The sequence below is a fragment of the Populus alba genome, chromosome 13 (assembly GCF_005239225.2).
Source record: "Populus alba chromosome 13, ASM523922v2, whole genome shotgun sequence".
Lineage (NCBI taxonomy): Eukaryota > Viridiplantae > Streptophyta > Magnoliopsida > Malpighiales > Salicaceae > Populus > Populus alba.
Genome location: NC_133296.1, coordinates 15294020 through 15315645, shown reverse-complemented (window position 1 = coordinate 15315645; position 21626 = coordinate 15294020). Strand labels below are relative to the sequence as shown.

General features: G+C 32.8%; 3 protein-coding genes, 1 long non-coding RNA gene and 5 other non-coding genes across 9 annotated transcripts; 1 reads left to right on the top strand and 8 right to left on the bottom strand.

Annotated features, from left to right (window-relative positions):
- Positions 1 to 5382: 5382 nt before the first annotated feature.
- On the bottom strand, positions 5383 to 9801 carry LOC140954474 (uncharacterized). The gene is made up of 2 exons (XR_012167739.1): positions 7279 to 9801; positions 5383 to 6936 (listed from the first exon to the last, which is right to left on the bottom strand). It is a non-coding gene; the product is annotated as an uncharacterized lncRNA (long non-coding RNA).
- On the bottom strand, positions 8460 to 8568 carry LOC118028222 (small nucleolar RNA snoR97). Its single transcript, XR_004683992.1, has one exon. It is a non-coding gene; the product is annotated as a small nucleolar RNA snoR97 (small nucleolar RNA).
- LOC118028220 (small nucleolar RNA Z278) lies at positions 8669 to 8785 on the bottom strand. The gene has a single exon (XR_004683990.1). It is a non-coding gene; the product is annotated as a small nucleolar RNA Z278 (small nucleolar RNA).
- LOC118028218 (small nucleolar RNA Z223) lies at positions 8936 to 9026 on the bottom strand. The gene has a single exon (XR_004683987.1). It is a non-coding gene; the product is annotated as a small nucleolar RNA Z223 (small nucleolar RNA).
- On the bottom strand, positions 9082 to 9173 carry LOC118028223 (small nucleolar RNA U36a). Its single transcript, XR_004683993.1, has one exon. It is a non-coding gene; the product is annotated as a small nucleolar RNA U36a (small nucleolar RNA).
- LOC118028219 (small nucleolar RNA snoR134) lies at positions 9418 to 9565 on the bottom strand. The gene has a single exon (XR_004683989.1). It is a non-coding gene; the product is annotated as a small nucleolar RNA snoR134 (small nucleolar RNA).
- Positions 9802 to 10565: 764 nt separating the features above from the next.
- Positions 10566 to 14378, bottom strand: LOC118028139 (uncharacterized). Its single transcript, XM_035031675.2, has 2 exons — positions 13956 to 14378; positions 10566 to 11859 (listed from the first exon to the last, which is right to left on the bottom strand). The coding sequence occupies exons 1-2, from the start codon at positions 14299 to 14301 to the stop codon at positions 11156 to 11158; spliced, it is 1050 nt and encodes a 349-aa protein (XP_034887566.1). The 5' UTR covers positions 14302 to 14378; the 3' UTR covers positions 10566 to 11155.
- A 1377-nt stretch (positions 14379 to 15755) lies between these two features.
- Positions 15756 to 17884, bottom strand: LOC118028198 (F-box/LRR-repeat protein 13). The gene is made up of 4 exons (XM_035031737.1): positions 16927 to 17884; positions 16759 to 16820; positions 16470 to 16661; positions 15756 to 16085 (listed from the first exon to the last, which is right to left on the bottom strand). Exons 1-4 carry the CDS (start codon positions 17882 to 17884, stop codon positions 15756 to 15758), a joined length of 1542 nt encoding a protein of 513 aa, XP_034887628.1.
- A 2134-nt stretch (positions 17885 to 20018) lies between these two features.
- Positions 20019 to 21626, top strand: LOC118028205 (UPF0481 protein At3g47200). The gene is made up of 2 exons (XM_035031741.2): positions 20019 to 20212; positions 20299 to 21626. Exon 2 carries the CDS (start codon positions 20327 to 20329, stop codon positions 21596 to 21598), a length of 1272 nt encoding a protein of 423 aa, XP_034887632.1. The 5' UTR covers positions 20019 to 20212; positions 20299 to 20326; the 3' UTR covers positions 21599 to 21626.

Here is a 21626-nt window from a genome sequence, read left to right as displayed (position 1 = left end):
AATAAATAAATATTATTTTTTTAATTTTTAAAAAAAATATTTTTAGAACACAAAAAAAGAAAAACAAGACATAAGTCAAGTTGAATAATCATAGTGTACTATACTTAATTTTAACCAGAAAAAACAGAAAAATATATTGAAAAATCTTATATTTTGCAGTAAATAGTTTAAAATCTGTAAACTAATAAAGAATAATGATAGATTACCACAAGCAAATATACTGTATTTTTTTTTATCAGAGTAAAAATAAATGGATCATTAGTCATTAAGACACACAGTCAACATTGGATCAACGTGTTTCATGTCACCAGGCGTTGGTTTGATGATTTTTCATTATTTTTTTTGTTATTTTTGGTTTTTTTCTAAAAAATTATCAAAAATATAGGTGAAAATTAGATAGCAATACCAGCAAAGAATTCTGACTGAATATTATCCAGTGAACACAAGCCAAATCCTTATCTTGTCTGAATGGCCGACAAAAACATTAGAGGGTACAAAACAAATACTTAAAGAGGTGTAATCCCGGTAACAAAACCTTTGACGGAGGAAGGAATAAAAGGGGACCAAAGAAGTTTTTTTAAATTCGATGCAAATTAACTTGGTTGATATAGACAGTTTAAAATTAAATTAAATGAGAATTTATTAGATTAATCTAATGATTTAAGACTGATGATTATTTAAAGTTTAGTTTGACTTTTTCTTTTTTTAAAAAATATCTATTTAATTTAAAAAAAAATATATTGAAAGAATACTATTTTGAATTTATCAAAATCAACTCAAATTAATTTATCCAACTTATAATTATGATTTTTAACCGTATCATGGAGCCATACTAGATTTAATAAATTAAGATAGAAATGCAAGTAAATATTATAAGTATATTTATGGGGGGTGGAGAATCCACTATGCAAAATGAATTGTGGATCCCTTACATGGCATAATAGGCGGATTGTTCACAATGCCTTTTTCTCTCCTGTGGCCCTTACTAGACCAAATTGCAGGTCAATTTCTTGGTGAAGGGTGACATTGAAATACGGGGATTAAAGTGAAAATATTGGGGGGACAAATGACTTTGACATAGTTTGGGTGAAATATTTATTATAGTTTCCAGACTTTTCAAATTATAAATTTTGGTCCCTTAGTTTCCAAAATATGAGGGAAGATCAATTTTAATTCAAAACTTTATTTTTTTTATTTTTTTAATTTCTAGTGTTAGAGAGAGATGACAGAAAGTCAATGGAATCCAGCACTAGAGAAAAAAATTTATGTTGACAACCATTTCAACCAAAAAATGGGTTAATAATTATGTCAAATTGTTTCATTTGACGACGAGAGTTCACATTAAGTGTTTTTTTTTTTTGTTAACTTGAAATTGCTTAGAAAAACATACATGAGTTCGGTAAAAGTTTTGGTTTTGGATTGATTTTCGAGTTTTGAAATGGTTTTTTTAGGCCATAAACAGATTTATCAAATTACTTGGTATGTTTTCTAGGTATTTTTAGTTATGATAAGTTTTTTTAAAAAAAAACTTTAGTTTTAATTTTTCAACCCCCATAGCGGTTGAAAATTGAGCAATATCAAACAACGCATTATGTGTCTTATATTTCTTTCAAAACATTTTGGGATGAATACCATGCCCCACCTAAAATATATAAAAACAATCAAGAGGCCAAGCACACGAGTCTATCTTAGCCAGCCCACGCACGGGCCCTTACTTGATGGCCATGCATACTAGCCTGTCATTTTTTTTTTTTTAAATAATTTTTTTCTAAATTAATGTCTTTTTATATGTATTTGTTTTTCAAAATAATTTTAAAATTTATATTTAAATTAAAACCCCTTTGCTCTTTTATTTTTTTTATTTACTCTCTTTTAAATAACAACTATTTTTTGGTTATTTTATATGCATTTATTTTTTTAAGAGGTAGTTCTAATTCACCTATATTTTTTTTATGTTTTATATAAATGAAAATTATTTTCAAACATAAAAAATATTTATTTTTGGATAATATTTTTTAATATGTGTAACCTTACATGATATTTTTATTTTATTTTATTTTATTTAATCAATTACATGAGTGTTTATTTTTATTATCATTTGATTAAATAAAAAAATTTGAAAAAAATTGCGAGATCAAATATCTTGGTTTATATCTGCCCCTCAATTTTTCATATTTATTTATCGTTAATGACTTTTTATTTATTTATTTGTTAATACATTGAGTTTCCTATTTATTTAATTAGATGCATATATGAATTTTTTAATTCTCACTTGGGATTTTTTTATGAAAAGAAAAACACTTCAAAAAAGTTTACATTTTTTTGTTTTCTAAAAAAAAAAAATTAATTCATGATAAAACACGGGTAAAATAACAGCAAAACTAAAAGGGAGTTGCTACAACCTAATATATTATTATGTTAGATTGATAGGCAGAGTGGAATGATGAGGAGGCAAAAAAACATATAGTTTTATAATTCATCTATATATCTGGTTAATAAAATAGAGAGAGTATGAGAATAAATCCATAATAATTAAGATCTAAGAATAATATAATTACTCGAGAGAAAAAAAAAATATTACAAAGAAGATAAAAGAATGAGAACTATCTCTTTAAAGTGCGAACATTAGAAATTGCAATTAACACGATTTATTGCAATCCAAATAAATAAATAAACCTTCAGGTCTCCATCAACACTAATCATGCTATTTTACGAGATGTCCTACCATGGACCCATGGTGGGGGCTCATGATTTAACGGGGCACAATTTGCATGATTTAACTTGTTTAGAAATGTTGTTTTTGAATTAATTTTTTGAAGTATTTTTTTATTTGAAAATAAATTAAAATAATAATTTTTATTTTTTAAAATTTAATCAAAATTATATAAAAAAAAATTCAAAATTATTTTTTAAATACCAAAATAAACACATTCAAATTCTAATTGAATTCAAAAATTGACTTAAAACTTGCCGTTTATAATTTACTGGATAATATATTAATTAAAATTTTAACTTAGTAAGATTCATTCAACTTAATCATATTATTGAAGAATCGAGTGATATGATAAAACTTGATTTACAACCATCCAAGTCAATATTGTTTTTTATTTTTTGGTACTTTAGATATTCAAAAACCCAATATATTCATTTACCCGTAAAAAAATCATAGTTGTTATCGTATGTGTATTTAAGATTTTAAATTTAATTTATAATTTGGATATGTGAATTATATTTTTCAATTCAAACCATTATTTTTTTTTTAAAAAAAATTAACTAAAAATTAGATTAAAATTAAGGTTAAAGATTATATTAAAATTGAGACATGTTTAAATGTTGCATGATAAATTGTTTTTATTTTAGCATGTTATTGATTCACCAAGTTAATATAGTAACCCACGTGTTAATGTAATTATCTAAAAAATTAGATTATTTTTTAAATAATTTCTTTTAATTTTGAACATCGATTGGGAAACTCACCTTTATGTAGGTAACTCTATGCTTGAACAAGCCTCTGAATTTTCAAAATACAAATGAGAATTTCGGGAGGGACAAATAGAAACTGCCATTCATGGCACCATTTTATTTTTGTGTTATTAATTGTTTTAGATATTTTTAAAATATATCTGGCTTGAAAAAAAATATATTAAATTGATATTTTTATAATATATATTTTATAATCTTTAGTACTAATATAAAAAAATATTTTTATATCAAATACACAATTAAGAATCTAAACTATTGCAGTAAAATCATGCTATATTCTAAATTCTTGAGAACCGCTTGTCTAATAAATCATAATTTTAAAATCTCTTAATACCATTTTTAGCCTTTGGAAATTAATAAATATGTCACTTCGATTCATGTTGTTTAAAAGTTTTCAATGTCAACTCTTATTTTTCTAGGTGGTCAACTTTTGTTCAAATATCAAATGAGATCATCAATCAATATTAATAAAACGTTTTTATTATATATTTAAGATATTTATTATTATAATCATTGTTCTTATTAATGCCACAATGATAGCAAGGATAAAAAATTATTTAATTAAAAAGATAAAAATAAATATATAAAAATAAATCTATTTTTATGATAGTTTTAAAATAATTTTTTATACTTCTAGAATACAAAAAAAATATACGTTTTCTCTAACCCCCAATGTCTTTGTCTTTTATATTATAAGACAATAATCAAAAGTTACCTAAAAGTAATATATGAACACACCAATGTGTTTAATTAGGAACAAAAAAAAACTTGAAAATAAAAATGATTTTTTAAAAATTTTCTTTACATCTTAGAAAATAAATAGAAAATTGAAAACCTCAAATTAACCCACTCACCGATATTAAACCTCTCAAGTAAATGTAAGATCATTAATTATTATTATTTAAAAAACTATCTGCCTCATTATGCTAAAATATTGAACAAGCTCAAATAAAAAAAAATGAACATAAAAATAATGTCCAGACCACAAGGTACTATAGCTTGTTATTAAACATGATACAGTAAAATCAAACTTGAAAAAATCAAATTCTTATTCAGTATGAGTTTTAAATTAAAAAATATAAGAATTATCCTATGACATAATTTAATCAATTAAATAAATTCTAAAAAAACTTGAATAATCTGTAAAGAAATATGGCTTGCTTTAAGAAAAAAAATTTAAAATATTTTTTTAATATTACAATGATAATATATTAGATTTATTTGTGCTTTGTAATTTAAGTCATCAAATCCACAATATGAATAGATTTCACCTGATCCAAGCAACTTTGTTTTTTTCAATACAAAACAAAAACAAATGCTTGTTATTATTAAATATAGACAATATCATAATATTTGTTTGATATTACAATAATATTATAAAAAACAAACCATCTCAATTTATAAAGATAAATTTAAAATCAAGTAAATACTAAAAATTAAAATTCAAAAAAAGAAGGAAAATGAGAAAAAAAAAAAAAATTCACCCCCTTCACTGTTTAGATGTATCTCAGCTGGACAATGGAGGATTCGCCACTGTTTCACTTGACTTGCTTTCATTCCAAGACACTGACTTCCTTTCTCCATTATGCTAAAATGGGTTCTGTATCCAAGTTTCTTAAAGAGAACAGCTACACATAGCAGCCCTTCAATGCAAAGTGAAAGCAACGAAAGAGAGTGTTTTTCGCTGTCCAGCTTGCTGTGATAACAGAGGTTGGAGTGCTGTGTCCAGCGATGTCTTTGAGAAATGTCTACAAATTCCCAAACATGGCAGACTCAGAGCATCTCCGATGAGAAACGCTAAATGAAAGAGCTAAATGGTTAATATACAACGAATTTACGTTGTGGTTTTGAAAGAATGAACGTAAAGGTTGAAAACAGGGGATGGAAAGGAGGCAATCCTGGACCATAAGAACTTTGAATAAAATAAAACAACAATTTTCTTTTGCTTCATCTTCTCCCTTCAGCTCACTCCACACGATTTTCAGCTTAGCTCAAAACCACCCATGGCAGCCAACAAACTTTCCCTCCTCCACTACACCCACACGATTTCAGTCTCAACCCAGCAGGGACTACACAACTGGAAGCAAGGTGCTTTGAGATTAGCACACACTGAAAGAATTATAACACGTCTTAAATTGCTTTTGGTTAACACTCACATGCCAACAATATGCTTTCCAAGTCTTGTTCTTTGAATTAGAAGCAAAATCAGAATGCAACAAACCCTAACAAGAAAGCTGCTACAACTCCGAATATATGTTTGGCGTCTATTTTTTCTCTTCCAGTGCAAGCTCTATCTTTGGATGTGCTATCGAGAACTCTACAGTCTCCAAGGCTTTGAAAAGAGTTTTCATCTAGATAACAACAGTCCAGAAACAACTCTTCTAGAACCTGCTAAGGTTAAGTTAAAAATTGTTGCTGCTGCTGCAACATCCAGAGCTCACCTTCATTGTCAACACAAAAAAAATAAAAATGGTTGCCTTCTAGTCCCGGAGCAGTTGCTGTAGGAGTATTGGTGGGGCAAAGCCAATCAGAGGATGTTGTATTGAGAAGTGCTTGCAATCAGAGGATGATGTACTGACAAGTGCTTTCACTGCTTCACCAAGTAACTCAACCATGGCAGATTTTTGTCGAAGTTTGAATAACATCTGCTAGCTCGGCAATAAATAGATGACAACGAATTGGAGCAATGACTTCCAGCTTCTTCATTAACCCAACCAAAGCCAAATCAAACTCAGCCGATATAAATCCACTCTTCAAAACTAAGAAACCTCTCTATAGGATTCCCCCCCTCTACCTTGGGTGACCTTGATGTGAGTAAAGAGCATAGGAACCTGCCTCATGGTGAAGAGACTGGCTATGAAATTGTTGCATAAGGTCATAGTTCAGCAATTCTGCGTGAAAATCTGAAAATGGCATGGATTTCTCTTCTGAAAGGAGCAAACACCAAGAGTTGAGACCATTGATATAAGATTAAATCGGACTCATCAATAGGTTTCCAACGGTAGAGAGTTCATCAACAAGAGATTTAACTTCATTCTGAAATTTCTGACAAGATAAGAAGCCTTGCTGTAAAGACTGCAATTTTCACTAGATAAGAGAAATGTGAGAAGTTGATGGCACAACAAAAAATGCACCAAGGGCTTGCCAAGCAAGACGAGAAGTCTCTATGCCATAAATGGTGGAGACCACCTTAGGAGATAATGAGTAGATAATCCAGCTAAGTATTGTTTGGTTCTTATACTCCAAGCCATATAGGCAGAATTAATAATACCTTGGACCTTGTGTTCTTTGCTGGAAAACCGAGAACAAAATTCGAAACCATCAACAATTCCCATGAGTCCATAACTCCGAAATAGAGAAAGCAATTGAGCACTTCAGGCAAGAAAGTTCCATCGAGTTTGATGGAAATAACTCGAGCTGGACGATGAAATGCAGCGGAAGACAATGAAGAATCTACAACAGCAGCCAGAAGATCGTTAGAAGCATTCGCTATGAGATGCTCTAATACCATGAAAGAATTATAACACGTCTTAAATTGCTTTTGGTTAACACACACAAGTTTTTCTTAGAATACTTGGCCAAGACTGGGACAAATCAAAGGCAGTTTTTCTTCTTCAAGGCAAGGTGCTTTGAGATTTCATGTTGCTCTATTCTCTTGCATCAGTTTTTTAAGAGGAAGAGGCAAGTTCAGATAGCCGTTGGGTAACGGTTATATGTACCTTCAACAACATTTTAGCTTTTTCATAGAATGTGTAGAAATAGCGTAGCATTTCATTTGAAGAAATGCTATTTTACCTGTTGATATAGCAACGACGTTGGAGTATGAGAGGAAAAAAAGCTAAAATAACTGTTATTCACTTTTAGCAGCTGCGTTGGAGATGGCTCTTATGGCTGAGAAGGATGACGAAGGAAACACGCCCTTACATCTGATCGCTGCATTAGCCTCCAAGCAAATGCACCAGGGGAGGTTCTCTGTATAGAATTACCCTCAGCGTGCATAACATTATTAAAAAGCAAATTTTCTGAGAACAGATTCAGGAATTTTTATTACCAGCTAATAGTTCATTGTAAAACACACTAGTTGTGGAAGTTTTGAAAAAAATGGCTTGGCAGTAGATTAATGATAATTGTTATTTGATAGTTAGCTAAAATAATGGATCATTAACAATATTTTAACCAAAACGTTTCCCCTGCAGAAACGGATTTAGAATCCTTCGAAAATGATGGCAGCAAACCGCTTGTAGCGCATTGTTGTGGAAGAGCAAGCTCAAGAAAAAATTTAAAACACGGATAATAAAGTGAGAATTGGAGCAAAAATCTGAAACTTGCCATCTTATTCAAAAAAGTTTCTATTAAATAGGCAGTATTATACCATTACAAGAAAATCGGGAACACAATCGGATGATAAGATTATCACTGAAGAAAAAGCTAATAACATCAAACTTCCTAGTATCTGCTGAATGATTCCAACAAAATAGCATCTCTGATGATTTCCTAGAAATATAGTTCAGCTAAAGCCAACTTGATGATCTCTCACGAAGATTGCAGCATCTCTTTCATTCCTAACAATAGCAGCGGTCACATTTGCAGCAGAATTTCCCTACCTTAGCCTGGCGGTTCTGCAATTTCCTAACAAGGCACTGCAATTCTGATTAACAAATGAGTCAATTTCAAACGTCTGGCATCGCAACATGCAAACAGACATTTAGAATTGCAGTGCCATGATTAGGGCCTCCTTCGTTCACGCGAGACTTCCAGCTTGCCATCATCTTACATTCCTAATAAGAAAGTTCGAAACTGCAATCCTGGTTGTGAAGTCTACAATTTGTATTAAGGCTCGTTTTTATATTATTCCAGTCATTTGATTGAATGGAAAAATTTATAATAGATCCATTAATGAGCATTCAATTGTAGAACAGACTGTTCTTTATATTAACACATGGAGAGAAATATTCTTTCAGAGAAAGATGGGAAATGGATGTAGTGCTGTTATTTAACTCCTATCTCGTGGGTTATGTGGGAGAAGAAGCTGATGACAACACACACTGTCTGAGTTTTTTCAGGCTCTAAACCCATTTAGAGAGGGTACAAGAGTATAGTTAAAACTCAATTTGAATAGCAGATTTAAAAACTGGGATTTTATATGGTTAGTAAACAGAAAACCTTAATTTTTCAAAATTAATTTACCTCAGTTAAATCCATTAATATCATTATAATGTAGCTTATACCAAGTAGGTTCTCCCTGTAAACAGGGTCTCGGCTCCACTACACCTAAAATAAATTGGATTGTATCATCACAGGCAATTTTACAATACATGATGCTCAAAACAAATAAAACCATGACCAAATTTTCAAAAACCTTTCACAACCCTGCATATTCTTCATACAATAATTTAATCATATACACTAGTTAGTATTTTCAAAAACCAAGAAGTTGCATGATCTATAAATTATATGGCTCAGAGATATAACAGCTCTATCAATCAAGAATTATCAGTAGCAGAACTGGCATTAAAGCTGTGAATTAATCATCACTGCCACATTTTCAAAAAAAAAAATCAATAAATGACAATAAAAGATCTCTACGAAGAAAAGGACTGGCTCATATCAAGAAATTCAACCATTAATTTATTTTTTGCTTCATTGATTTCTCTCAGAAGCGCGGATAAAATCCAATTTAATCATCGCCAACAAATTGAATCACAGAAAACAATCAAACTTTTATGAATTTGGAGGGAATTTTTAGAGGCAAAACCATTAACCAAATAGCATAAGCCCCCACGTGAACCCCACCAAAAAGATTCAATCTTTGCCTCATTGACTAGCTTAATTTCAACCATTTATCTCAAAACAAGCTAGAGGTATAGAGAGGCAACAAAAACATAGAAAAAACACAAACCCAGATGAAAAAACAGTGAGGTTTTCAAGAATAAGAGATGTAGCCGTTGATTTGACACAGAAAAGCCGTGGAAAAGGTACAAAGGCTAAACTGCAACACTAAACGGCAGATGCTTTAGCACGAGCTTTGGGACTTTCTACCTCAGGGGTTTGCAATCAGCGAAGCCTGGGAGGCATCGTGCAGCTAAGATCTTGAAAAGAGAAGATTTTTGAAAGGATTTGTGATTTGATATAACAGAGTCTTTGAGACTGCGAATGATGAATTGGTGGAGGGGTTACGATGTTATATAGAGGGTTTCAAGAGCTATGAAACCCTAGTTGTTGTTATTTTTCTTTTTTGGGTGAAGGCTGGATTGGTTTTTGGCGGTGTTGGTATTGTAATGGGCTGGGCTGAATTTCGAGCGGTCCATTGTGAAAACCCAAGATTAAATTATTTTTTACCCAAGTTGTTAAACCAAGATTAAATTACACTAATATTTTTATTAAAATATCGATATATACATGATTGAGTTTGAAGTGAATTTAAACAGGTCACGAGTTAACATAGCCACGTCCACGATGAATAATTTTTTTAATTTTAAATAAAATTCAATCCAAATTAGATTTTAAACTCAAATCAACTCCCAACTAAATTTAATAAATATAATTTTCACATATTAAAACTAGTTTTTTAATTATATTTTAAGTAGAGCAGCACATTAAAAATAAATAAATAGCATTCGTATACAAATAACACATGGAAAATACTTATTTATTTATTTATACATCTTCAATTGATTCAGTAGTAGTGCATAGTAACGAGGTCAATTACACCGATTAATTTGATTAAATAGAAGAATAGTCAACACCGAGTTAACAACTCAAAAGATTTTAGAATTTGTTCACAGTTTTTGCTCTCCTATTTGGCATATGTAAAATTTTGGACATAGATTGCTTCAGACAACATCAGAAAGTTAACTTGGTTCATAAATTAACAGCTCAAGACACTTGAATCTATGGAATTCAAAGACAAATGCAGCAACATCTTGGATGAGGTGACCTTAAATTTTCCATTTCATACAAGGATACTACACAAGAAAGGATAGTGATTAACCTGGAAAATCTAAACACAAAATCATGGATAGAGTAATTGAAATGGATACCAGATGAATTTTTAATAAATTAAAGAAGCTAACTAAATCTAGTTAAAATCCAAAACAAAAAATATATATTTTTTATTAATATAAATATTCAAGCTAACTTATCTACATTTCAACTAATCTCACGAGCTCTGAAATTAACAATCATGTAAATTAGCCCTGAGATTTATAAAACTCGAACTATTAATCTCTAAAAAGCAAATTTAGAGCCTAACCAATTGAACTACATCCCCGTGATTAAAAAAATATATCATCTTAATAACCCATATGTTGACTCGGTAATCTAAGCAAACCGAGCCTGTCTCCGACTTGGTCACCGAATATGGCCCGAAAACTATGCAAAGAGAGTGCCTAGTAATTTGAGATCGCGACATGAATAGCTTCATCCCGAGGGATTCTCCGTTTTTCTCAATGTGTAGAACATTGTCCCGAGGACTTGTTTTTCTCACTAAATTCTCGCAATTGTACAATCTTATGGATCATATGTGATACACGCATCTAAACAAAGGGGAGATTTTTATGAAGAAATGATTAACCTAGTCCAGAAGACTAAAATTGCTGCTGCTACAGGAGTTGTCCCTTGAGCCATTTCAAAACTCGCCCATCATCTCCAGACGACTGTTGAGTCTTTGCTGTCATACTAACATCCATGTCAAGTGGCGGTAGCCAGCCCACTTAGCAGCAACATGAATACCAATGGCTAAAGCTGCGCACAGCAGTGGCACTGGAACCCTACTACTAGTATCCGCTGTCACAACTTCAACTTCTTCCTTTCCTTTGGCGAGCTGCTTTGAATGGTAAGAAATAGCTAAAGCTAGATATGAAACCATTACCAAAACTCTAACCCAAGGTTCTCCGATTGCAGCTAGTACAGCTGCAGCAGGCAAGGCAGATGTAACATCATCTTTCTTCTTAATGAATCTAGAGAAAGCATATAAACCCAGTAGAAGTGTCCAGAAAAGTGGCTCAGAGATGTAGTTCCTTACTGCTGCATAGCCAATTAGGCCAGATACTGTGAGAAGATAAGGTTGCCTGCTTATGGAGTTTGGAGCGGCAGCTTCGCCAATAGCAAGAACTGCTGATGCAAGCATGATAATCAAGGTCAGTTCTGGAACAGGAGCGGATCGTACTATTCCAGAGTAGAAAGCCTGAAATGTGTAGATTGCAGTCTCTATACATCTGATCAGAGAGGTGATTGGATCCCCAATGAAATGGAAGACAACAGCCAACAGAAGTTTCAGGAGGTATCCCACAAAACCAATAATAGCTATGACACCCCTTTTCCAGTTACCCAGTTCAAATAAGACTGCTCTCCATGCATAGATAAGGAAACCCAGAGCTGCATGTTAATTACAAGTGAAAGGGGTTAGTTGGCACATCATAATCTGTGGTCACAATTATTTGCAAACAAAACAGAGCAGAAGCATAATCACTAACATATCACAGTTTGGGCAAATATTGATCACAAACACAAAGAATGTGTGAAATCTTTAACTGAAACAACAGCATTTTCCTCCACAAGATATAACTAATGGATTTACAGAGCAAGAAATCATAGTACCACAATCATATACCTTTCAAGTCAAAATTTCCAACAGGTTTCACCCTACAGTTTCTCTACTCAAGTTTCAAAATTTGAGGTTAAGCAACCATTTTTGCATATTTATTCATAAGGTATAATAGCAAAAAATGCAGAGTGCTGAACTTTGGAAATGTCATAAACACAAGGAAACCTAGCTTGACTCCCCAAAACCAAATGTTTAAGCTTAAAAATTGAAGTTAAAAAATCCATCAAATGTTGCTGGCTAAGACATATTTTGTACAAAAACCTCAAGCAAATTGTTTGCAGCATCAGGTAACAAAATCATCAAAATGGAAAATCATAATGCAGACCTACAGCACAAGTCACTTTCAAGTACAAAGTGAAATTCATATGAAGACAAATTTCCATTTTCTTCATGTTTATCAATGTATAAACAGTGAGAAAACAACATACATTATCCCAAAGAACACATCCATTTCAGCATGGATCAGCACAAAAGTTTTGATCAATACAGGAAGCATGGTGGCAGCCAACAGAAGCTTAAAGTAAGGAGATGCGAGTACAAAATGTTGGGAGAACTCTAGGCTAGCATTCAATTCTAGAATGCAGCCCCACGCCTTTTATTTCAACCCATCACCAAGAATGGCAATTTTTTTGTAGGAGAGGTTGCGACAGTCACAATGCAGTAACTCAAAACAAGGACAAGGGCCCTCTCCCTTTCTTGCACCTCCAAACTTCCGCATCCATGACTAACACCATAAACTCACTCTGCTCAGACCTTTTACTTCATATTGCCATCATTTCCATTTTCTTCATGTTTAAAAAACTATTAAGCTCAACTATCAATGTATAAACAGTGAGAAAACAACATACATTATCCCAAAGAACACATCCATTGCAGCGTGTGTGGATCAGCATAAAAGTTTTGATCAATACAGGAAGCATGGTGGCAGCCAACAGAAGCTTAAAGTAAGGAGATGCGAGTACAAAATGTTGGGAGAACTCTAGGCTAGCATTCAATTCTAGAATGCAGCCCCACGCCTTTTATTTCAACCCATCACCAAGAATGGCAATTTTTTTGTAGGAGAGGTTGCGACAGTCACAATGTAGTAACTCAAAACAAGGACAAGGGCCCTCTCCCTTTCTTGCACCTCCAAACTTCCGCATCCATGACTAACACCATAAACTCACTCTGCTCAGACCCTTTACTTCATAGTGTCATCATTTCCATGTCAATTGGCATCAATGTATATTGAAAAATAGGTTACAATTATTGAAAGAAAGATGCATTGAATCAATAGTAGTAGTAGTAGTAGTAGTAATATTTATCACACCAAGAACAACAACTGATTTCAAGACAAAATGTGAACCCTACAAAATCAAGTAACAACTGATTGAGTCAAATATCCTGGCAACTCAAGCAAATCGTTCAAAGCATCATGTAACAAAATCATCATGGTGGATAATTTTCATCAGACATTCAGCACAAGTCACATTCAAGTAATTTATGGAAATCATTTCAAAACAAATTTCCAATATTAATCTCCAGAGAAAAAGGAGCAATAGTTTCCCCATGCTGAAAAAAATGTATAAATGTTACAAAACTATCACATATAAATGTTGAGCAAAGCAATACATCATCCTACAGAAGAACTCGTGAAGTACCAATATCGATTTCAATTTCTCAACTGATAAAACAGCCAACAAGCTCAAAAAATTGTTTGAACATTTGCAATCAAGAAAATTGAACAACCAATCTACTTGACATTTCACCAACAACAGCGAAAAAAAAGGTAGCACTCACAATCCAAAACTAAAAAAAATTTCAAAGCAGCAATAATTTATCTTCAAAGATTAAGTCCTTTTCTTCTTGCAAAGAAACTAAAACATACCCACAAACCAAGGCCACCTAACAGGAGGGTCAGGTGCTTCTTTAGTTAAGTACCTAAACCTCTCAGGCATAGTACTCTCTCCACGTTCACCATCATCAAATACACCATCCCGTTCGCTCTCTCCTTCTCCATTCTCTGCATTAACACGAAACCCCAACTTCCTATCTCTACTGTCCAGAAACAAACCAAATCTTTTCAGCGTCTGGTTATGGCTGCATAAAGGTCTAGCCTTTATAGCTAAAGAGTGACAAGAAATGGTTTGGCTTTTGTGGGTTTGAAGGGAAAGACGAGAAAAGGATGGGATTTTGAGAGTTGGAGAAGAGAGTGTGGTTATTGGTCTCGACATAGTTGAGGGATTTAGAGAGGTTATGCCATTATCAGTTTAAGAAAGGCCAAATCTTGGCTGCGGATATGGGAAATGGTTTTCGGCTGTTAATATGGGTTAGTGGATCCAAGTAGAATTGATACCCGGATCCTTTGGTTTAGATCCGGATTAAGCCTATAATTTTAACCATAGCTAGAGTTGTAATTTTCTTTTCTTTTTCTTTGGAAATTTACCCTTAGTTTTGGTAAGAAACCATTTACAAAAAAAGTAACATACATATTTTTTTAATGATTTTTAAAAATTGATTAAAGTTATTTTTAATTTTTAATTTTAAAAAATTATAAATGTATTGATTACAACACGTAGTTAAACTTCAATACCTGTAGTTGTGGTTATAAGAGAGGGACTGATAACATAAAAGATAAACCTAAAAAACCAACAAAATAAATTTGTAAATAAAAATAAATGTTGATGGATAGAAACTAAAAAAAGTAATTTAAAAATAAAATTTAATTCAACTCAGGTTAATTCATTAATTATGCGATCATATATGTATAAGATAGAGATAACCTAATATATTAAAAAATATAAATATTAAATCTAAAACAATTAAATATTAAAAAATAAAATTAAAAATAAATTAATTTTATAAAAAAACCTAAAAAGGACAAAAAAAAATTAATTACTGTCAAGCTTCAAAATCCATAACCCTTTTGCGAGAACTAACCCATAAAGAACAATTCTCCATAAAAAAATATTAAAAAATAATTTTTGTAAAAAAAATCTATGTTTTCTTTCCTATATCAACAACGACCTAGTGTGAAGAGAAGCAACTGGTGCTTAAGGGACGTGGCGTGATGGTAAAGGGTTTAAGATTTGCACAGCAGGTCTCGAGTTTAAGTCAGGACGTGCACCTCTTGTAAGAACTTAGGATAACCAGGACTTTACTCACTCACCTGAACCCACAAAATGTATTTTTTAGAGAATAGGTTTCCTTAAATCCAAAAAAAAAAAAAAAAAAACTGGTGCCGGTGGGGTTTTTAAGTGTTGACAAGGCCGTTTCCACCCTGCTTTTTCAGCCAACAAGGCTGAGTTTTGGGTAGTCAAGATAGATTTGGAAATTTCTTGGAAACTTATTATTGAGTGGACTCATTGTAATGGTAAATAGTTTAAGATCTGCACAACAGATCTCGTGTTTGAATTAGGATATGCATTTCTTGTAACATCAATGATATTATAAAAGAGATTTTGAGTAGACAATGAGAAATTCACTTCACAAACCTTTCGATATTGTATAATCAAAATTAGATAGAAAACTTCCATTTCCATTTTATTTTGCAGGCTACTCTGATTTCAATCTCAGCCCTGTGGCCCAGAAAACCTGGCTAGAAGACATCAAAATTGGAGAATTTTGAGGGTTCCAGCCAGCCTTCTGCCTGTGAATAAAGATGCATACAGCCCTCATAAGCCATGGTTCACATCATAATTTCTAATGTATCATTAACATCAAAAAAGTTAGCCATGATAATAGCCCGTAGATCACCGATATTCCGAGCGATCACCGAGCCAGAACCTCGAGAGACTGCTTCCTCGGCCGCCGAAGCATCAGCACTAGCACTGTCTTCCCTTGAAGTTGCTTCCAACCTTGTCGCCTTCTGTGCGAAGAACGTCTGCAGAATAGTATCTTCACGATCCTCGAAGTTCTCCATTGTAACTTTCTTCAAAGAGTGTCGCCAGCACTTTATAGGCATCGAGTAGCAGCACTCGAGATCTTCATCTATAGCTACTGCTTTATCATATTCAAACTACAAAATAGAAAGAAATCATCAGTGTCAAAATAATATCCCGCAGACAGGCTATTTTGTAAAGATAACAAATGACGCGTAGCTTCATACTAAACATTCAGAAAAAAAATGATGAAATAAAACTTCAAAAGGATTATTGAGCCATTGGATCAAGATTTTATGTGGATATTGGACAACAGAAATAAATAAATCAAGGGCATATTTTTAATTTCTTAGGTAGTATTTGATTATCGTTTCAGGATAAAAAAGAAAAAGATAAAAAGATGGTGAAATAAAAAAAAAGTTATTTTATGTTTCTTTACGGGCTCTTCTACATTTGTCCCTTTCGGTCACCAAACCAAATCATGAGACTCGTGTGATTTCACAGCTAGGACATGTACATACCTTAAGAGATTTTTCCTTGCTACCCGAAACAAAAGATAATACTGTTAAACGAGGAGCAAACCAAAGCAAACTATCCAACAAGCCCACGAGATCCTCCGATTTTGTTGGAAATTTTGCGACTACCTTCAGATACTTGAGGTCATACAATGGAGGAAGCAAGTTGTCCCTTGAATCTATTGGAACAATCAAAGCCTAGAAATGGAAAAGAGAGACAGATTATAGTGAAAAAGGTTTGTATTGCATAATTGAACGAGACTGTAAATTAAATCGCAAGGGAAGGAAATCGTACCATCTCAATACTGCAAGCAATTTCCAACTCTTTTGCAATGTCGAAGCATGAAAGAAAAATCCCTGAAGCTCGAGAACCAATCATGGGGGAGTGGATGATCTACACTCAATGAGACCTTAGCATGGAAAGATGGAGAATAAATGAAAACTTGTGATGGCATTAACTGACCAACGTAAACAAATGTGTTTAAGCTTCGTGAACAAATCTCAATCTTCTGCAAGTTTGAGCAATCACTTAGCTCCACTGTCTTAAGATTAGCGTTGGAAACATGGAAGTTTTCCAATAGTCGACAACGAACAACTTTGAAAACCTCAAGTCGAAGAAACTGAGCAACTTCATGTTTAATCCATTCATCTGTGATCCCAGCATTCCTCAAAGATACGTATTCGACGGACTTGCAAGCGGCGATATCGACGCTGCAGGATGAGTTTGCTCCTCCGCCGAACGAGAAGGATTCGAGATTCGAAGCATCGATTTCAACCTTCTCCAGCCTTTGACAAGATTCTAACACCACAATCTTGAGTGTTTGGCTTGAAACACTGAGTGTTTGCATCCCCTTACACTTTTCCAATCTCAATTCTCTTATGAAAGGTAAATCCAAGACCAAATTCTGAGGTGGCTCCAACATGAACCCTTTCAAACTCAAAACTGTAACACTTTGAGCAGACAATACTTTCATCGGCAAACTATAATGTGCCATACATTTGGACCTTTTTCCAACAAAATCTAGCTCTAGCTCTTTCACGTTATTCTCTATTGCATAACTAATTGCATTCTCAATACCACCATTGGGTTGCTCAGAGCGATTAGTTAGACAAAAACAAAACCTAAATTTTTCTAAGCTAACATCCAGTCGGCGACGAGAAAGAAAATCATCCACAAAGCCCAAAAAACTGTTTAATTTCTGTTTACCTGTCAACTCAAGGCACGATCCCATGTTCAGGGTTTCGTCAAGAAAGATGATAGGAAAGGAAGTCCATGCAGATGCAAATCTCTTGGACAGAATACTCATCCTTGCGGCATCTTTGTAGGGCAAAGAAGACATGATATGTTGAATGATGGGGTCGGGCAACTCAGAAATCAAGTCAACATCTTGAATTGGCTTCTTCTTCATCAAACGTCTCATTCTATTTCCTCTCATCATCTTTCTTTTAGACCACGCTAAAATTTGCTATCAGGATACGGTGGTGGACTAGAACGTTATGTGTGTATATATATATATATATATAATATATATATATATATATATATATATATATATATATATATAGAGAGAGAGAGAGAGAGAGAGAGAGAGAGAGGGGCCGAGGTGGCCTTCCGAATGAATATGGAAAACACAAGATTTCCAATCCTAGAAAAAAAAGGAGGGAATTTTTTTTTTCTTTTTCATTATATAATAATACTTCTAGTACATTAGGATTAAATAACTATTCCTTATAATATCAGAAATAATTAGATAATTATCCCCTTGATTGGCTTTTTTTCTTTGTTATTGTATTTTTCAAGGAAGAGTTTTTTTTTAAGAAATAAATTTAAAAATATAGATCAGATTCATCTCGATGAGAAAGAAAAGACTTTTACAAGTAATTTATGGAACAAGGTAAAAACAAATGAATATTTTCATAACAAACATGAACAAAAAAAAACAAAGGGTGCTAAAAAAAAGGAAGAACAATCTACCATGGATTCTTTTTTTAAAAAGAAATCTAGTAAAATCAATTACAATTTAGGAAACTCGTTAATTTGCGTTCCTAGCACCTAGATTGAGTTATAAAATTCTTGTGATTCGGATACAAATAAAAAAAGAATTATAATAAATTATTTTCCATTCAAAGATTTACTTACATGACACCATATCACCAATGAATAAATTATTTGGTAGAACAGTACCATCGAAGAAATCTTCACTTTCATGGTATGTAATTAATCCCTGAATACGCTCGTATTAGCTATACTTTTTTTTTCAAATTAAAATTAAAGAATAATCTCTCCATAATTATGCCAAATAACATTATTTTAACAATTTAGTTCAATAGCTTATTTTCCAGTTATACAATCTGAAATCATGAATTTTTATAACAAAAAAAATAATAACTAGAGTTGATCATTTTCAGTTCGATTCAGTTTTTATAAAAAAAATAACCAACCGATTTTAATAAAAACCGATTTAATATATATTTTTAATAAAAATCGGTTTAAACCAATCGATTTTGATTCGGTTATCTTAGAACAAAAACAGGTTCAAACCAATCAATTCTGATTTGGTTCAGTTTTTTCCTGATTTGGCTTAATTAATTTTTTGGTTTGACTCTGTTTTTTTTTTTTTTTCTGATTTGGGTTCAATTTTTTCTATTTCAGGCTTATAAAACCGAAACCGAACTTTTTAAAAAAAATTCTAATCGGTTTAATCGGTTTTTTTTTCACGGTTTGGTTTTTTCAGTTATTTTTTTTCCAGTTTTCTCAATGTAATCATTTTTTTAATTTTTTTACTCATCCTAATAATAAAAAATAAATCACCTATTTTCAAGGAAAATTAACTTGTTATATTTTAATTATTATTGTTAAAATGGAAAGAAGAAGAAGAGCTTTCGAGTTTGGGCCTAGAGTCTCAAAATTGAAAATAGTTAGCTTCAAGTAGGTTTGGGCTTTTAATCAATAAATAATTTGAGATTATGGGCTTTGTGTTGAAATGGGTTTCAATTTTCAAGTTCTAAATGCCATCTCAATCTGGGCCGTACGCTTTCCTCCCTCTCTCTCTCTCTCTTTCAAGTTTTACCTTTCATGTTTAACCTTTTCTAACATAGTTAAATATTAAATCTTCCTTTTGAACAATCTTGAGGAACATCCTCCACCCAATTTTTTTTTTTTTAATAAATTCTAAGATTTAAACACAAAAAAAAATCAAGAAAATACAATATACATTTTTAATCGATTTAAGCTCAGCATAGTGTCAAAATCTCTTTAATAACTTTATATTATTGTTTTAACACAATCATATTATCTTATTTTAAATTTGAAGTATAAAAATTTTGAATTTAATACCTCTACATCTCACATTATTTTAAATTAAATTATAATTTTAACTAAAAATTAAAAATAATAAAAATCTTAACTCATAACAGTTTTAATTATCATAATTTTGATAACATCTTAAATAACAAACTCAATTAAAAAATTTAAACTACGGCGATGATGGAATAAATTCTTTAACACATACTATAATAGTATTTTCCTAGGGATTAAAGGGGCAGATTTGTCCAAAAACATTGCATACATGTGGAGGCAGACCTCATTATTTTACCAGGAAAGTCCTTCAAATTCAATAAAAAAGTGTCATTTCAATCTTGCAAACTTAGCTTGGAAGAAGAGAGGCAGAGTTTGAAGATACAGTGAACTCAGAGCAGGATCAAAAGACGTCAACAGCTTCACACTTGTCGCAGACATATTTTTCCAGGTAAAAGAAACTTCAGTCATGGTGGTTTTCTTCTTCTTGGATAATCATATTTTGATAGAAATTTTCAAATATTTTTCCTTTGCCAGGGTGCTTTTATTTCAATCATTTGGCCTCATGGATCAAGTTCCGGCCGAGAGAATATGGCTAGAATCCATCAAAATAGAGCTTGCTCATTTGAATCCACTATCAAATTGGAGTATTTGGAGGGTTCCAAACAACCTTCTTGCTGTGAATAAAGATGCATACAGCCCTCACATCATCTCCATCGGACCTCTTCACCATGGAGAGCAGAACGTGCTAGCTATGGAGGTTCACAAATTGCACTACATGCTGTCTCTCCTTCAACGGACACCGGATCCTGCTAAGAGTCTAGATGAATGTGGCAAAGCCATCCTACGTTTTGACAAGCACATCCGAGCTTGCTATGCCGAACCAATTGACAAATACGAAGAATATGATCTTGCCAAGATGTTGTTGGTTGATGGTTGCTTTATACTCGAACTTTTCTTGAGGTTCTCCATGGCTGATCTGCGATTGCAAGATGATCCTGTTTTCAATACTTCTTGGATGGTTTTAACTCTTCGCCGCGACTTGGCACTGCTAGAGAATCAGATTCCATTCTTTGCTCTTGAATGGCTGTTCAAGCTTACAGTAAAACCTAGTGCCATTGGTCAATCACTGCCTACCCTGCCTGAGCTAGCTTTCGATTTCTTTAAATCATCTCTGTATATCAATAGAGGAACTTTAACTGTCAGCCGGAGAATAGTCCCCCATTTGCTTGGCCTAATACACAACTGCTACCTGCCCTCTTCTTCAAGACCAAATCCAAGAGGCAGGGGAGGATGGCAATTCATACACTGTTCATCGGTACTCCTTCAGGCTGGAATCGAGTTCGAAAGGGACACAACGAGCAGTCTATTTGACTTGAAGTTTGAAAACGGTGTTTTCAAGATCCCACCATTACGCATCCATGATTCAACAATTTCACTCTTCCAGAACCTCATTGCTTATGAGCAAAGATTCCATGGAAGTCAACAGTACATTACGTCTTACTTCTTGCTCATGGATCGTCTCATAGACACACCTAGTGATGTTGAATTGCTTGTGCAAAGACGGATTATTGAGAATGATTTTGGTGGCTGGGAAGATGTTTCAGCGTTTTTTAACAGTATCTGCAAGCAGATTGTTTTGCAGGACTTTTACTATGCTGGGTTGTGTGAGCGTGTGAATGCATACTACAACAAACAATGGTATAGATACAAAGCAGACTTCAGAAGAGACCATTGCAAGAATCCATGGGCAATTACATCACTAGTTGCTGGCTTTGTGCTTCTAAGTCTTGCTGCATTACAAACTGTATATTCAGTACTAGCTTATTACCAATGATCTAATTGCCTTACGTTTTGTTTCAGTA

Excerpts from the sequence above, each read along its gene's own strand:
- LOC118028139 (XM_035031675.2), bottom strand. The coding sequence starts at position 14,301 with ATGTCGAGACCAATAACCACACTCTCTTCTCCAACTCTCAAAATCCCA. Across the intron at positions 11,860-13,955 it reads TAGGTGGCCTTGGTTTGTGG|CTCTGGGTTTCCTTATCTAT; the intron begins GTATGTTTTAGT and ends ATTAACATGCAG.
- LOC118028198 (XM_035031737.1), bottom strand. The coding sequence starts at position 17,884 with ATGAGACGTTTGATGAAGAAGAAGCCAATTCAAGATGTTGACTTGATT. Across the intron at positions 16,821-16,926 it reads AAACACATTTGTTTACGTTG|GGATTTTTCTTTCATGCTTC; the intron begins GTCAGTTAATGC and ends CTCGAGCTTCAG. Across the intron at positions 16,662-16,758 it reads TTGCTTGCAGTATTGAGATG|GCTTTGATTGTTCCAATAGA; the intron begins GTACGATTTCCT and ends TTCCATTTCTAG.
- LOC118028205 (XM_035031741.2), top strand. The coding sequence starts at position 20,327 with ATGGATCAAGTTCCGGCCGAGAGAATATGGCTAGAATCCATCAAAATA.